The 15657-nt window shown below is 36.0% G+C and overlaps 1 protein-coding gene across 1 annotated transcript in view; it reads right to left on the bottom strand.

Moving 5' to 3' along the window:
* Positions 1–10113, bottom strand: part of LOC149289944 (utrophin-like) — a 233397-nt gene extending 223284 nt beyond the window's left edge. The window contains 6 exon segments of the mRNA XM_089490156.1: positions 525–675; positions 1974–2155; positions 4493–4690; positions 6405–6550; positions 8472–8587; positions 9941–10113. Of these exon segments, the coding sequence (XP_089346282.1) occupies positions 525–675; positions 1974–2155; positions 4493–4690; positions 6405–6550; positions 8472–8587; positions 9941–10101 (954 nt within the window). The 5' untranslated portion in view covers positions 10102–10113.
* Positions 10114–15657: the final 5544 nt, after the last annotated feature.

The raw sequence follows: 15657 nt of genomic DNA, 5'->3' as shown, positions 1-15657 counted from the left end.
ATATATTGTACTTTAAGAATACATACATTTAATTTGAATAGTCTGGAGATCACAACACACCCTAGAGTATGAACCGCAAAAATGCTTCCAGGTTTATCGATGTTTTGGAACCATTGGATTCAATTTTAAAATATATATTTTTTAGGGAAATTGTATATGATTTAACTTTTATGGGGTTCATAATAGTCATCTCAGCAGGTTTGGCAAATATGTTGTCCTCCAGGCATACCCAACCATGCATGTTCTTAAAATCTTAGAGATAGGCCCATCTACAATAGATTTGACCATCTTATTGACAGGGCACGGTCTGTGCATAGGTCACAAAAATACAGATCCTTAGACATAGTGTACACAGATAATATTTCTATAAAAAGTATAGCATACTGTACGAACATTTGTAAATGATAAAATAGAGTGTGGTGAAAAGCAGTTACAGTATATGAACCTAAAAACATTGTTTTAGAGGGGAGAAAAATCTAATGTCCTATATAGTGGTTAAAAGGAGCCACAGAACATAACGTTACTTTGTGCTCTTCAATCTGTTTCTTGAGCTCCTCAAAGTCTTCACCAAATGACATCCTATCCATCTTCTGAATCCGCTTTTCAGTGACAGTCAACCAGTCTGACAACTGGTCTAGTTGTTTCTTTTGCAAATCCATCAGCACTTCATGTAGTCTTGCAGAAAAAAATTAAATATATAGGTCAGTCAAGGTAAAACAAGAATTTGTATGATGCCAGCAGGGATTCTGGTCCCATACAGTATGATACTGGGTTTGTGGAAATTAATATACCAATAAATTAAGATTGCATACATTAAGATATTAAGGTATTGTGTGTGTCTCAAAAATACAGTCCTGTGCATAAATGTCTATTTTCCAAAGCTCCATTATATGTCCATTTTTTTTAATTAATAACATAACATAATTGTAATGTGCACCAAACTTTAAAAAGAAAAATTAAGTGAGGGGGGGATCTCCAGCTATATGATTGTATTCGGAATATAAGACTCATGCAGTTTTATTGCATTCGCTTTCACAAAAACAGTGAGCCTTATATTACAGAAATTATGGCCGTGGATATCCTGAGCCGCCAGAAAAAGCATCTCCAGCAAGTCAGTACAGTAGAATAAGTCACAAGTAATTGTATAGTATTGAAGATGATGTTAGTGTAGAGGGATAAGACATACTGCATTCTTCTAAACACAACAGGTGCCATAGAAGATGAAACTGGCTTCTATTTCAGTGTCATGCTTGTGTATTTTGGCACTTTATTTCACCTGCAAGGTTTCCATCTCATAAGATGTTACAAAGGTTATATCTTTCCAAAAAGTGTAATAGTTTTAGATGTTTTAAAGTTATTTTACCTTGTTGCACCTCTTCTAGCCTTACTTCCATTAACCCCACTATTTCGTTTGTCATGGTATCAGTTTTAGCCAAAGCAACAATTTGGAACAAATGAATGGGGATAAAAAATGGAATGAACTCTTCCATTCCATGAGACTCATCCAATCCTTTAACAGCCCATCACAAAGATTCTGTTTTAGTGACTTATTTATGATGGTTCTAATAGTTGTCTCTATTGAAACTATTACTTTTGAGAAGTTGTTTGGAATCATCACCTGTTGTCAAGCAAAGATTCCAAGTGGGATATGTTACTAAGGTAAGTTCCAATTAAGATATCCAGACATCATTAAATGACAGCAGAATATAAATGAGTCAGCTGATCTGATTGATAATACACAGGTTCGGTTTTTATGTGTGGTTTTTTTTTGCAATTCCACGTATAGCCCCCAGTAACAGGTGAAACCAGGGAGACTGTGAAACCTGACTTTCTGTGGTCCTTTTATGTGCTTTGGGTGCCTTCCCTTTCAGTAAATGGTCAAATTTCAGACAGGAATGGACATTGAATCTGTCTGCCAAATGTAATCTGCTGGATGGTGTTCTTTGTTGTAAAAAAAAAAAGAGTCAACTCACCTGGACTGCCTGTCCATGCTCTCAATCCGCAGCGCTTCCCAACGCGAGTTCAGCAATGCCATCTGCTCTTGAATCTCATTCTCCTCTTCCACAGAAAGGTCTCCTTGCGCAATCAGCTGACTCCCGGCTTGCAGGACATTGCCCACACTGCTCTGATGTGCCGTGAGCTCCATCATAAAAGCCTGAGCGAGGGGATTAATCAATGTTTTACACATTGCAATGGTTTTTCTTGTTAGATAACAATAGTAGAACAGGTCACTGCCAATATAAACTGCTGAACAGGATTTATGGCATACATAACACGATTGATTTATTGACCCTGCATTCAGCTACAAACGTTATTCAGTTAACAAATACGGTACTTCATCCGTAAGCCCTGTCACTATTATAGTTGGTAAAGGTTTAGTACAAATATATATATCCTCTGTCAAGTCCTCTGACAATGAATAGTTATTAGAATTATATTGTAAATAGTGGTTATATATACAGTATAATGAAAGGTATACTATTATAAATGGTAGATATGTCCATAATTTGAGTTTAAAGTTTAAAAAAATGTTTATATCACCAAATGAAAAAGACAGATCAGCAGCAATATGGGTTTGGTTGCTATGGTAATAGTTCCGCTTGTCAAATCTTGCAAATGAATCTTATACATAACCCCTATTGTGTTCAACGGAGAGACCCAAACCAAGACATTGGACGAGCAGAAAAAGAAAAGAAGTACAGGTTTCAGAAGTTAACACTGGACATCAGACATGGCTGCCATCTGGAATTTTTCAGACCTGGTATCAATTTAGAACCCTGGCCACCACCCTGCCATAGCCCATAATGCTAATCCCACTAGTGCCCTTCATGTTAAAAGGACCCCCCAACACCCATGTTACAATCCCCAACCTGGAAAACAATGCCTCTATAATTACGTATGGGGAGTACCTTGGTGTGTGTGCTGAGGCTGAGCCCGACATTACATATGTCTGTATATCTAGATATCTTCGGAAGAGACTTACTTACTGTCTATGCTGTTTTGTTAGTGAACATATAACTTTGCCTTTTAGGGTTTTCTTTACCAAAACACCACCAAAATATCACTACACTTCTAATATAAATTAGCAGGTTTGACAAAACAAGGCAACACAAGGCAGGTGTTTTTTCCCCCATTTTGTCTTTACAATTTGCAGCTATCATCATATCATCATATCTCTGCTTGTAAATTTCACAAGATGGTGATTGCAAAACATAAGACCGTATATATTTTACATATGTAATGATTTCTGATTTTGTTTTAGCAAGGTAGTGATTCTCCTTTCAGACTATCGTGACTCAAAACAGGGATATTGAAATCAGGAACTCCCGTGTATCAATATTTTTATGTAAAGGGTTATTGTTAGGGTTTTTCTTTGTTTCTTAATCTGAAAACAAGCCACTTATTTGGTTCATTTTTCCATAATCTTAGGTCATGGAGTTTTCCCATGGTTCACATGCTTATTATTTCTCATGTGTACCATTTCCATTGTCGTTTGGGGAAAGGAAGCTATTTATTGGTTAACTTTCCCATAATCTCAAGTGTTTGCGACTTTTATGTGATTCATATTTCTGTTATCTCTGGTGCATACAGCTTTTTATTGGTCACATGTCCATTATATCTAGTGAACATAGCATTCTAGTGAATATAACCTTTCCATGGTCCATGTTCTCTAGCGTACCTAGGTTTTCATTGAGAAAGGTTATGCAATACCATCCCTAGACTAATGTACAAAAGATATATTATTTATTATCCTCTAACATTCACCTAGGAAAAGGATAGAAATAAAAAAAATCAAAAAAAAATCAATAAAACTAAATATACAACCTCCATGAAAAGAATCAGTTAGGTATGTTTTTGTCTAGCTCAACCTTTCAGGAGGAACCTTGTTATATTAGCTCTTCCAGATTTATGGGTTAGGAATTACTAAAAAGTAAAACACGGATCAGAGAAAAAAAAAGACGGTGCTCCACCACCATTCCTGGGAACTTTCTGTATGAGCTTACCCTGAGACTCTTGAAATATTAAGCCTTTAACCGTAGGGGTTCACCAAATCTGTTACTGAAATGGCCCTTACACCAAGACCCTGAGATTCAGGCAAAAACCCAGAGACTCTGGGTCAAACCCTAAGAGTTTCCAGGTATTCTCACCACATTATAGCCATTAAACTAGAAGAGGTTGGAGCTCAATGATAAGGATGATGCAAGCATGCAGATGATGATGATATAGTAATTACAAGGTCATCTTGAACTTATGTCAGTAATACCAAACAATAACACCAGATTTTCATAGTAGTTTTATCACTAAAAAATATGTAAACTTCATATTTGTGAACATATTTAGAGCAACTGTCAAGCATTCATTTATTATGTGCCTTGGTGGTGCCAGAACAACATCGCACTTGACCAGCTAATGGCTAATGGCTAATTGTTTCCAACATATGAAAACAAAAGCAGTAATTCACCCAATTAATAAAAAAAAAAACCTCACTCACCTCATGGGTACTAAACTGTTGCTTAACAACCTCCACATCGTCTGATACATCATCTTGATCCTGAAATGTATCTTCAGCCATGAGAAGCCAAGTAAGTACATCTTCAAGGGCCACTTGGTAGCTGTCCAAATCCATGTCTACTTCTGTTAGTGTGCTGGGGGTCTCTGGGCCTGAATCTCCAAATTGTTCATCAGAAGCCTAGAGTAAAAGTATTTGTTACTAAATTACAATACTGAATATTTCTCTGACAGGTACACAAAAACATAGACCATTGTACTGAAATATTTTTCCAAATCTTTAATTTAGACATTTTGGATATTTTTTAAATCAAAACAAACATTTAGATTCTTTCTGTCGCCTGTTATAGTCAGCACTGTAGACATCTTAAATCTGAACATTCTTTCTTATTTGTATTAATTTTTCCCAATTAACAGACAAATGTCAGTAACATTGCCTTCACGTTGTTTATAATATGCTTCCATTGTAAACAACCCACTCTCTGCATTTTTGGGGCTATCCTAAATCTGGATGTATTCTCTGGACTCTTTATCCAGCTTAAGAGGGATTGAACAGTTCATAATAAAATTAAGGCAATGTTTCTCAGTAAATCACATAATTTAGGACCTATAAGGGTTACTGTTTCTTCCAAGTTTATATATATTTCAAAGTTATACGACACATAAAGTAATCTTTGCAGAGTGTGATATACACAAATGCATTCCACAGCCAAGTGAAAATGTTAACAGTCTCTAGAGCTGCATGTAAAAGTAACACTAACAGTTTGACATGCCGTTTCCAATTATAATTTAACTTCTACTGCATATACACTTTTCCGTATTCATACATCAGCACCTGTCTGGTACTTTAAAATCGTCCCCGGGACTTTCAGGCCAGATACCAATAAATAATAGGCACATAGCAATATGCTAAAGGTAGATGGGAAGAACTTTGGTGTACCACCCTGCCGTGCAGTGGCCACTTTGAGCCCGCAAGATACACTTTCATACATAGATAGAAAAGAGAGCTTGGCCCTTGCAAGCTTACATATGTAGACAAGGCTCTGGGTTATAACTTCTTAACCTGGTGATGTTATCCCCCCAGCAAAGCAAATGAGCCAAAAATACCTCTGCCCACCCACTAGACCATTATGCAATGGCATCGAAATGGTGCAGGGGACTAATTTATGGCCGTTACTTCAACAATTATTTCTATTTAACACATATATATATATATATATATATATATATATATATATATAATCCAGGGTTGACAAATATAATATCCTACATATTACACAGAAATGCATAAAATGAGTTGATATTCCAGTCTGTGGGTAGGGGGATAATGAGACTACATGGAATAAAATGAGCTGAAAATACAGCTAAAGCAATGAGCATGGGAAAAACATTTCAAATATTTCAAGAGAGAAAGAGATGACTCAAAGGAAGTGTACGAGCAAAATGGGATTTTTACAATGATCCTATTTATCCACGGGGGTAGTAGCCAAGGAGCCGTCTCTTTAAAACAAGAAACTGAATTCCTCCTTCATGATTCCACATCAAATACATACTTTGAGTGGAAACACCCAGTCCAGCTAAATTTGAGGCTAAATATAGATTGTGAGCCAGCTCTGAATGTTTTTTATTTCTACTTCTCTTACAAGCACAAGGCTTTCACCAGATTACTAGTATTCGGATTTAATTTCACTCCAGAAGAGAAGGTTTAAAGGGAACTCGATATCCATGGGTGAAATTTACATCGTGGTGCCACTTCACACAAATGAAGGCCCTGCCATGCTAGCCACGTTGATTAATGTAAACTGGTTTTTGGCGTGGCCTAAACGGGCCTAAAGCGCGGTGTGATCCATGTAAACATCCATGACAATGAAACATACCTGCTGCTTACTGAAAACTGTCTCCTCGCACACTCCCTTGTATCGTCTAGGAAGGGTTTCAACCTCATGTATATCATCCAATGTGACCTCATGAGGAAGAACTTCAAACAGAGACGTCAAGTACATAAGTATGGATTTTTTGTCGGGCAGCTGCACAGCAACATCTGGAAAGAAGAAAAGTCATCAGAAGAACATTTTTACATATGATAAGGGTCTCATTTCACCTTCATTTTAACCTCAGCTCTCCTTTATCAGCGAAAGCAAAGCAATACATTTGCAATGGAAAGTGATGTGTTTGACAGACGTCTGAGATCGATGTAATTTATAAACCGACGCACTGGGGTGCAAAGCAGCCTTTAAACTTCTTTAAAGAAAAAGAAATCAACATGACGTCTATAAACTGGCAGAGATATGGATCATCAAAACATGACAAATTCAAAGCAGGCGTGAAAGCGGAGGTTACGAAATATCAACATTTAAAAACAGGACAAAGTGGATCTTGTGATAACAGAACAGTGTGTTAACATTAAACTGATAAACTATGGAATAAATTATTAAAGTAGAAGGCCCAGCAGCATTCGCGATGACCTGTATGAGGGTAAAATGAGGATGAGGGAAGACAGCTAAGACCAAGTTACAGTAGATGATGGGAGATGATGATTGCATGAACAAGAGTTTTAGTTATTTTTTAGGTAAAGGTGAAAATGGGCAATGGTTTTAAGATGTTGGTAGCAGCTTTTGCAAATAGACTGGATATGAGGGGTGAATATGAGGCTTAATCATAATACCAAGGGGTATGAGTGTGTGCAGTAGGAATGATGGTTGCACCACTGATGGTGAGGGAGGTGGTCAAAGGAATTGTAGCACCGGAGGGGGGAAAGATAATTTTAATTTTTTAGAGACTGGGTTTAAGGAATTGTGCAGACATCTAGTTAGAAACAGTAATTTGTGACACAAGCCAAGAGGTAAGTAGAGACATCAAGAGAACAAAGAAATATTTTCTTGATGCTTTGCTCACTGCGATGTCAACTCCGTAGAAGGTACTTGTTAAACTAATCAAATAATTAAAAATTCTCGGTTATGTAATGCAGATCAGCACCCAGAATACAAAATATATATATATATATACACACACACACATATATATATATATATATATATATATATATATTTATAAACACATATATATATATATATACCATTACATAAGTTATGGTGGGTAAAAGGTGATGGAAACCCTTCCACTTAAATTTAAGGGGTAGTAGAAGTATTATTAAACACTCATCTACAGACACCAGACAAGCCAGAAGCCTTTTTTTTTTTACCCTCAGAAATCTCATGGTGCTTTCACAACCACAATTATCACCTTTGCCTCTATATCCACTTTATACATGGATCCCTTGAAAGTAATTGCCCGCTGTACAAGACAGCCTTTAGACAAAACTCCATGAGATTTCTGAGGGAAAAACAAGCCTTCTGGCTTGTCTGGTGTCTGTAGATGAGTGTTTAATAATACTTCTACTACCCCTTATATATATACACACATATATATATATATATATATATATACACATATATATATATATATATATATATATACATATATATATATACATATATATATATATATATATATATATATATATATATATATATATATACCACACACATGCACAAACGGTCCATGATTCCTGCTTTAAGATGGGCCTAATTGATTATTAGAATATGAACTTACACACATGCAAAGGAAAATGTTCGTGAATAATAATGACCATGATCATTCGTTCAGTTTTATTATGTTGGTAGGTTTATGAAATCAACTATGTAAAGACTTTTTACTTTACAACATGCCTGTCAGCTTACTGTTCTTAAGTTCTTTTCCCTTCTTCCGTCATAGTCTTGATAAAGCTAACCCATCCCGTCAACACATTCTCTGCCCAGCAGGGCACAGGCTAGGTGCCTAACGCTTTCGACGTATGGCAGAGCTTCAACTAGTAGCATTACTACAAGGCTCATAGCCAACACCAGGGAATTAATAATGGGCATTTGGCCATAGTGCTGCAATTGTGGATAATATGACTTTACCTTCTGGGTCAAGCAGCCTTTCGATCCCCAAGTCTTTCTTTGCGACATTAAAAGCGTGATCAAGTCTCTCGAGTGGAGATAGTTTAGTTAGTTTCTCCCAGCTGAACAGGTCTGGTCTGATAAAAAGATAAGCAAACCACGTAAAACAAAATTGACACTGTGAGTTTCATCAAGGTATTAAGCACGACATGTTTTGTTTTATGATCGGAATTATACCATTTGTGATTTACAAGTAGAATTAGAGTTGCTCCACGACAATATGAACAATTAGAGCTTCTTTGTAATAAAGAATAAAACTGACCAAAATAATTACCCAATTTTAAAAGCTATATCAATTTGGTCCCAGTAGTCGCTATGTAATCATAATTGTTTTTTATAAAGTACTATTCTCTAGAGAATACCATTAGAGAGGTAATAACATATCTGCTTCTCCTTCTATGTTTACCCACTGACAGGAGGAACATTGCCTTTTATATACTCAGTGGCTGTTTATTAACCTAAATGCCTATTGCCTGGAAGCCTCAGAATATGTAAGGTTATAGGACAATTATGAGAATGTACTGTAACAGCAAAAATCGCAGTCCTTTATTTTGGTCAATATAACCAAATTATATAAAATAATATATATAATATTTATAATATATCTATATAATATATTACTTCTGGTGCAAATCTAGGTAAGTACTCTTAATGACAAAGCAACCAATGGAAAGATCCAATCAGCAGGAATATTTCATTGGTCGCTATGGTGATAATGGCACTAAAAACTTCGCCAGACGGGGCTATACAGAGAGATATGTAACTCCATAGAATATTGTCCTGCATTGTCTTACAAGGTAAACACTATGTCAAAGATAAGGTTCTTGTGTTTACATTTCCTCTTGAATAAAGCCTGTTTCAACAAACTACTTAAAAAGACGGCCTCTAGCGGTACTTATCACTTTTATAACTTTTCAGTACCATATGGGAAAATAACTCAATGAATGGGACGGATGTTATTTAAAAGAGGATGTTGGTGGCCAAGTTTTCAGCATTCGACTAAATTAATATATTAGGACAAGCTATAGTTTTGCCTATTAGTGTAATTGATTTGATATATTTTGATCTGTGCCTAACGGTGGTGCAACGGGCATTATCTGATCAGTTTCTTGTCTTGAATTGCCTGACTCTCCCCACCCTTACAAAAGTGGCCTGAACCAATCAACAGCAATCAGCAACTTATCAGGGTAGGGATAACATGTGTCAGAAGTTGGCATGGCTGCTCTCATGGTATACATGTAAAATGGGTTTTTAATACATATAAAGCTTATTTTAATCTGTAAAGAGGGTATTCCAGACACATTAACGTCTGTGAACACTCCATATCACATATCTTTCCGGTTTCCTGAATTTCATTAACACAAAAAGGTCAATAATGTTCAATGACAATAAGACATAACAATGGCTCATCCAAGATATTTGTCACCTACTTGTGTCGGTGAAGAAGCGCATTGAATGCCAATCCATCTGCCCAGCTTGTTGTGAAGTTGAGAACATTGACTTGACTATAGGGCCTTGTTGACTGACGCACCCAGCTCAATAAGATCTTTTCACTGTTCGTCTGCTGCAGTTCAGACATGATGGCCTTCATGACATCTTTAACCTGTCAAATAAAATTTTGAATGACATTAGACATTTTCTTCATTCTCCAGAAGAAACTTACATATGACATTAAATGACAAGTATGTCTAAAAAATAGTAAACCAAATTATTTCCTAGCTGCAAAATACCACCCACATTGTTCCAACAATCAATATACTCCATCAACTCATATTAGTTAGAAATAGGGATAATTCCATACTGCCCTTACTGTAAATTTAACAAGTGACCCAAATCATTTTAAACAGATCAATAAAACATTAAAGACGGTTGATATCATGCGTTGAAAACTAAAAATAAATGTTGCAGCTGTTGTAAAAATGTTAAAATATTTAATTGTTGTTATTGTTAATGATGTAACTATTCAAATACTGTTCATTTGCCATACATACATCCAAGTGCACTGCTTGTTTTGCCTGGTGACATATTTGCTTGCTTTCTGGTAAGCAGTACCTATGAGCATTTGTGCACAGACACGGAGTATGCAATGCTTTCCGGCAGGGTTCAGCATCCATCATGTTAGGCTGAGAACAGGCTAACATGCCATTAAGCCAAAAGCGGAATAGCCAAGCAGCTCTGCAGACCACGAAGAGGTTGGGGGGACTCATCCAACTCAGCCAGAGAAACAGCCATACCCTTACCTGCCAGTGTAGGATGATGCTCCATATTAAACCAAGAGTCAGCTTGTGGTTTCCATCAACAATATCTGTTCCTCCTATGTTCACCAGTTCCACCTAACAAAATGCATAAGTTAGTGCATATTCACATAAAATAAAAAATAAAAATAACTGCAACCCGTCTTGAAATTTTAACAGTAAATGAAAATGTAACAGTTCCACAGTTGAAAACACTGCAAATAGCCTTCAACAAGTCATATCCTATAATGGGTGTGTACTAGAAATATGTAAAACTAATGTTAAAAAACATCTGGTACAAATGGTCAGATCCGTGTAGTTATACATCTGGCTAGGGGGCTTTACCGAGATATCTATAGACAAATACTGTAGATACATAGCTATCAAAGGCAGAAAACAACCAACTGTCCCATTAATGTGCCTTTTCAATCACGTTATACTTATTCATTCTTTACGATGAATTATTATTATTATTTATTGTTTAATATAGTGCCATCATATTCCGTAGCACTGTACAATGGTTAGACAGGTAATAATAAGTAGTATATAACATAACAATTTGACTTACAGAAACAAGAGGCGAGGAGGGCCCTTTTCAAATCGAGAGGATGAATAACTATACTCGTTGCTATTTATTTAACTGAGTAAGGAATTTGGAAGAATTTATTTTATTAACCCCTTCATATTTTTTTTTTTTATACATGAGCACTTTGTCTTCTCTTTACTCAAACATTGTGACCTTTACTTGGTTATATAGCGTAGACACCAAAAGAAATGTCAAAGTATAACCATATTAAAATAATTACACAGTCCTAAACCTTGTAAAACACATCGGTTCGGTTTTTCTCAATAATTTGTAACAGTCCTTGCAAGCATTTTGCTTCAGTAGGATCTGCATGGCTGGACTATACATTTTTATATGCAGCAGTGTGCGTATGTAGCCAGCGACAGTACACTGCGAGGGCCAGGTCTGCCATTGCAGCAGTATTGGGAAGTAGTATGAAGGGTTAAGGATTGCCATTCTGGTACACACGGGGTGCGGAGGTCTTGAGGCACCTTCGGTAAATAGTACAGTTACACAGGAAGTGTCACAATATTATGTGGGTTGAAAGATAAGGAATTCAGGTGTGTATTTATTCAATTGTAATATATATACATATACACGTGCGCATACACACACATGCTTATATTTCATATTAGTGTCGTTTAAAGCCTCTATGTGTGGACCCCAGTACACAGATACAGTGCAAACCTAAAACTTACATTGTTTTGATGTAAAATTTGCAGGACTCTGTTGACGTTATTCAGCGCGTGAACTCTTGTTGAACCGCGTTCTTTGGGCTAAAATAACATTTTAGAAGAATTGGTTAATTTACTAAATTACAATAGGTGATGATTATTTAACAATGAATCATAGTCAAGTGAAAAATAAATCGATCGTCACCAACCCCAAATTACCAAATTCAGGTATTTAGCCCAGTATTTAGTACAACACTGCAGCCTTTGATATGTTTTTTTACCCAGTAAGATAAAACTCATGAGATGCGAAACATATTCCTTCAGTAGCAGCACAGTACCAAAAAGCTAATTCGTTCTAGTTCCAAAGATGGGTTAAGATCCTTTGGGGTCGTCTTTGCACCCTAGCTGTGGACCATAGAGTTGTGGCATCCTTGGCGGTAGGCTTTGAGTATTGAGTGGATCATATGAGACTTCCACAGCAGGTGGAGAGTTACGTGTTGGTTACTCTGTCTTAAACATACGCTTCACATAATAGTTATAAGGCTACAGTCAAAGATTCTATACTGTTGTCACTATGTTTACAACGGTCTACATAGTTATTTGCAATGAAAATACTTTTTACTCATAACAAGTCTGTTACATCTGTTGGTACATTTAATATTTTCTAGCGATAACCAAATATATTTTACTAGCATTCCATTAATCTCTTTGGTTATTTGCATATGGGTTACGGTATAGCCCTATGGCATAGATTTATGAATCTGTTTTTTAATCCAATTATGCTGTCTTAATACTGGCATTATGTGGTCAAAGAGCAATTCTTAGGCAAAGAGTTAAGTGTACAGAAAACAACATGGTTATCCCATTAGTATCCACGGCGATTTTTAACATCTAGAACTATCCCCCAGAATTCCATAAATATGGCCCCGTGTGTTTTACTGGGACATGCGTTAATTAGTTGGTACATTCCAACAGTTGGAACTCGGTGTACTAATTTATTACAGCTAAACTTACAAAATTTGATGGTGTCAGTTACATTTATACAACACAGAGAAGCTGATGGTTGATAAAATGCATATGTTATATACATGTGTACAGTGCATAGAAAATATCAGCCATCTGTTTCTTGTGTACAAACGTAAACTAAAGAATGTTCCGCTAATGGGTGCCAATCAAGGAAATTTACCTAACCTATAAAGAATATTTGCTTAACTTATTACATGCCAGAAATCAAATTATTTTGTATTAGACAAATTGGATTTGTGCACATGGTTTAAGCTAGCTTTGAATTTTTTAAGAACAATTTGGATTCTGCTATAGTAAACAAACCTTGTCTTGATTTCACAATAGCCAGAGCAGTACAACCACATATGTGAATGCATTACAGGACTATAACAAAAGTCAAAGAATGAAAATCCATCTGTTTCTGTTGAATCTCTGATGGTTATGACGGGTTTATATTAATATTCATTTCAGTGCGAGAGTTTTCCTGTCACTGGTTGGCTGCTTCAAGGCCCGCAAAAGAGAAGAGGAGCTGCAGCTTTTTAGCTGCAGCTTCTACCTAGAGTAAATGCTGGGGCTGTCAGAGACATTAAATTGTCCCTTTACTAGTCTCCTTATTATCCTAATTCTTAAAATATAACAGTAGACTTCTTTTTCCCAAAAAAAATATTTCAACACTTGTTTGGTTGCATTTAAAATATTAAAAGGCCGATTACTAGGGAAACCGTTTTTTTCCGCAAGAAACATGAGTCTTATATTCCAGAAAATACCAAAACTGCACACTATTTGTTTCTCCCACTAATGTTTTAAAACAAGGGTGGAAACTTCCTAATATTGTATCGCATTTTGCTGAAATTTTTTTGGGTATTCCCAGGCAGTTAATCATGCTGTTGTTATTTTTCTTGAAAAAGGACTGACTAGCTTTTAAACACTTCCAATTAGGTAATGTTAAACCTTCAGGGACCTTAAGAGTTTTATCGACACCAAGAGCATTACTAAGTGCTCAGCCTAAACACAATGCGAAATGTTGGGCCAAGCATACTTGGTGCAAGAAGCCAAGACTGTCATCATTCTGCTGAAAGCACTTACGCAGAAACCTGGGAGGAAAGGGCAGGAAATATTTCGTCAGGGCTGGTGTGCATACAAGTGATAAGAAAAGCAAGAGTGTAGCAGCGGTAGCCCCCGAAACAAGGCTGGGGGGTGTAGTACTGTATATCCTTAGTAGAGTAAAAGACTGACTTCATTCGAAAAAACTTACGCTCTTTAATGAATTTTCTTTAGCTACCCTAATAAGCTATTTGTACGGTATTGGATGAATTCCAAATATCATGGCGCCCCTTTGAAGTTGTTGTGGCACCGGATAAAGTTGTAAGACTTCTCCGTACACCTGATAGCTTTCTAAATGAGCGTAACCTGGGAATTTTCATAATATTAACTCAATATTGGCCTACTACAAAAGTAAGCAGGAAAGTACCAGTTGAGTAATGGGTGGAAGGTCCTCTCTAAAGTATGAATCCGTTTCTAACATTATGTAATGAATAACGTGAGAGTGCTATGTAAATTAAAGATGGCAAAGGTAATATAATAGTGTAAATAAGAAGGAGGAGAAGAACACGATGGGTCTAAGTTAAATAAACCCTATTTTGTTTGAGTCGGATATTTAATGGATTAACTTTTTTCTAGATATTCTGGGTCACCTCAATTTAAAAAATATTAAAAACCCTAGCCCCTTTTTTAAATAGTTCATCCAAAAATTGGATAAAGTAGTGCATTTCATGATTTTAGTTTTAGTATTTAAGCAGCACATTACAGAAGACTGTTGATGTGCTGTAATCTGTATTCCCTTTGTCATGACAATGACATTGTCTAAGCAATTTCTCTTCCCTATGCATACATTTACAGAGATTCTAAAGTTGTGAACCTTAAAACCATAACATTCTGGAGACACTTTCTGTAAATGTTATCTATGCTTTGACTGAATTTAAAGACCACAACAATCTTGTAGTAGACAGTTTAGGAAATTATTTTTTCTCCACCTTGAGCTCTTTCCTTCTCTAAGTTGGTTATCCAGAATGTCCCTTAAAGAAACAGTTATTCACCATATTTTTTCACTGATCTTAAAGTCAATGTCTTCTCCCGAATGCCTAAAACATTTTTGTCAAACTTAACCTTGTAGAACCCTTGCAATAATTTCTTTTAAATTAAACAGCTTTATACCTATGATGAGGGAATTTATTTTTGTTGTACTAATCAGTGAAAGCCAATCTATGACAAAGCATTCTTAAAATCCCGTTACTTTTATTGAGAAATGCTTAACCGTAACATTATTGTTGATATTATTAATATTATTATAATTATTATTAACAACTAGCTATATTATAGCTTGTTAACCAATTTAACTAAGCACTCCATCTGACACAATCCAAAACAAATGTGAAATTACTACAGTTCATCCACTCATGAAATCAGGTCATTTGATCAGTTGTGGCAGACTTTGAAAAATAACTATTTCTGCCTTTGAGTTGATGGCACCTTCTATTATATAAAACAAATAAACCTTAGCCGATCTGTCATTTTACTTTTTCTTCTGAAGGCTAAACCACATAAAAGACACATAAACGATTAAGACGCGCATTCAGTTTCTATGGCAACTTTTGTGTCACATGACACTT

The sequence above is a fragment of the Sceloporus occidentalis genome, unplaced genomic scaffold, assembly GCF_023333645.1.
Source record: "Sceloporus occidentalis isolate IW3139 unplaced genomic scaffold, rSceOcc1.0.p SCAF_42, whole genome shotgun sequence".
Classification (NCBI taxonomy): Eukaryota; Metazoa; Chordata; class Lepidosauria; order Squamata; family Phrynosomatidae; genus Sceloporus; species Sceloporus occidentalis.
The sequence above is the reverse complement of the archived record's forward strand: the minus strand, read 5'-3'. Positions and strand labels throughout refer to the sequence as shown.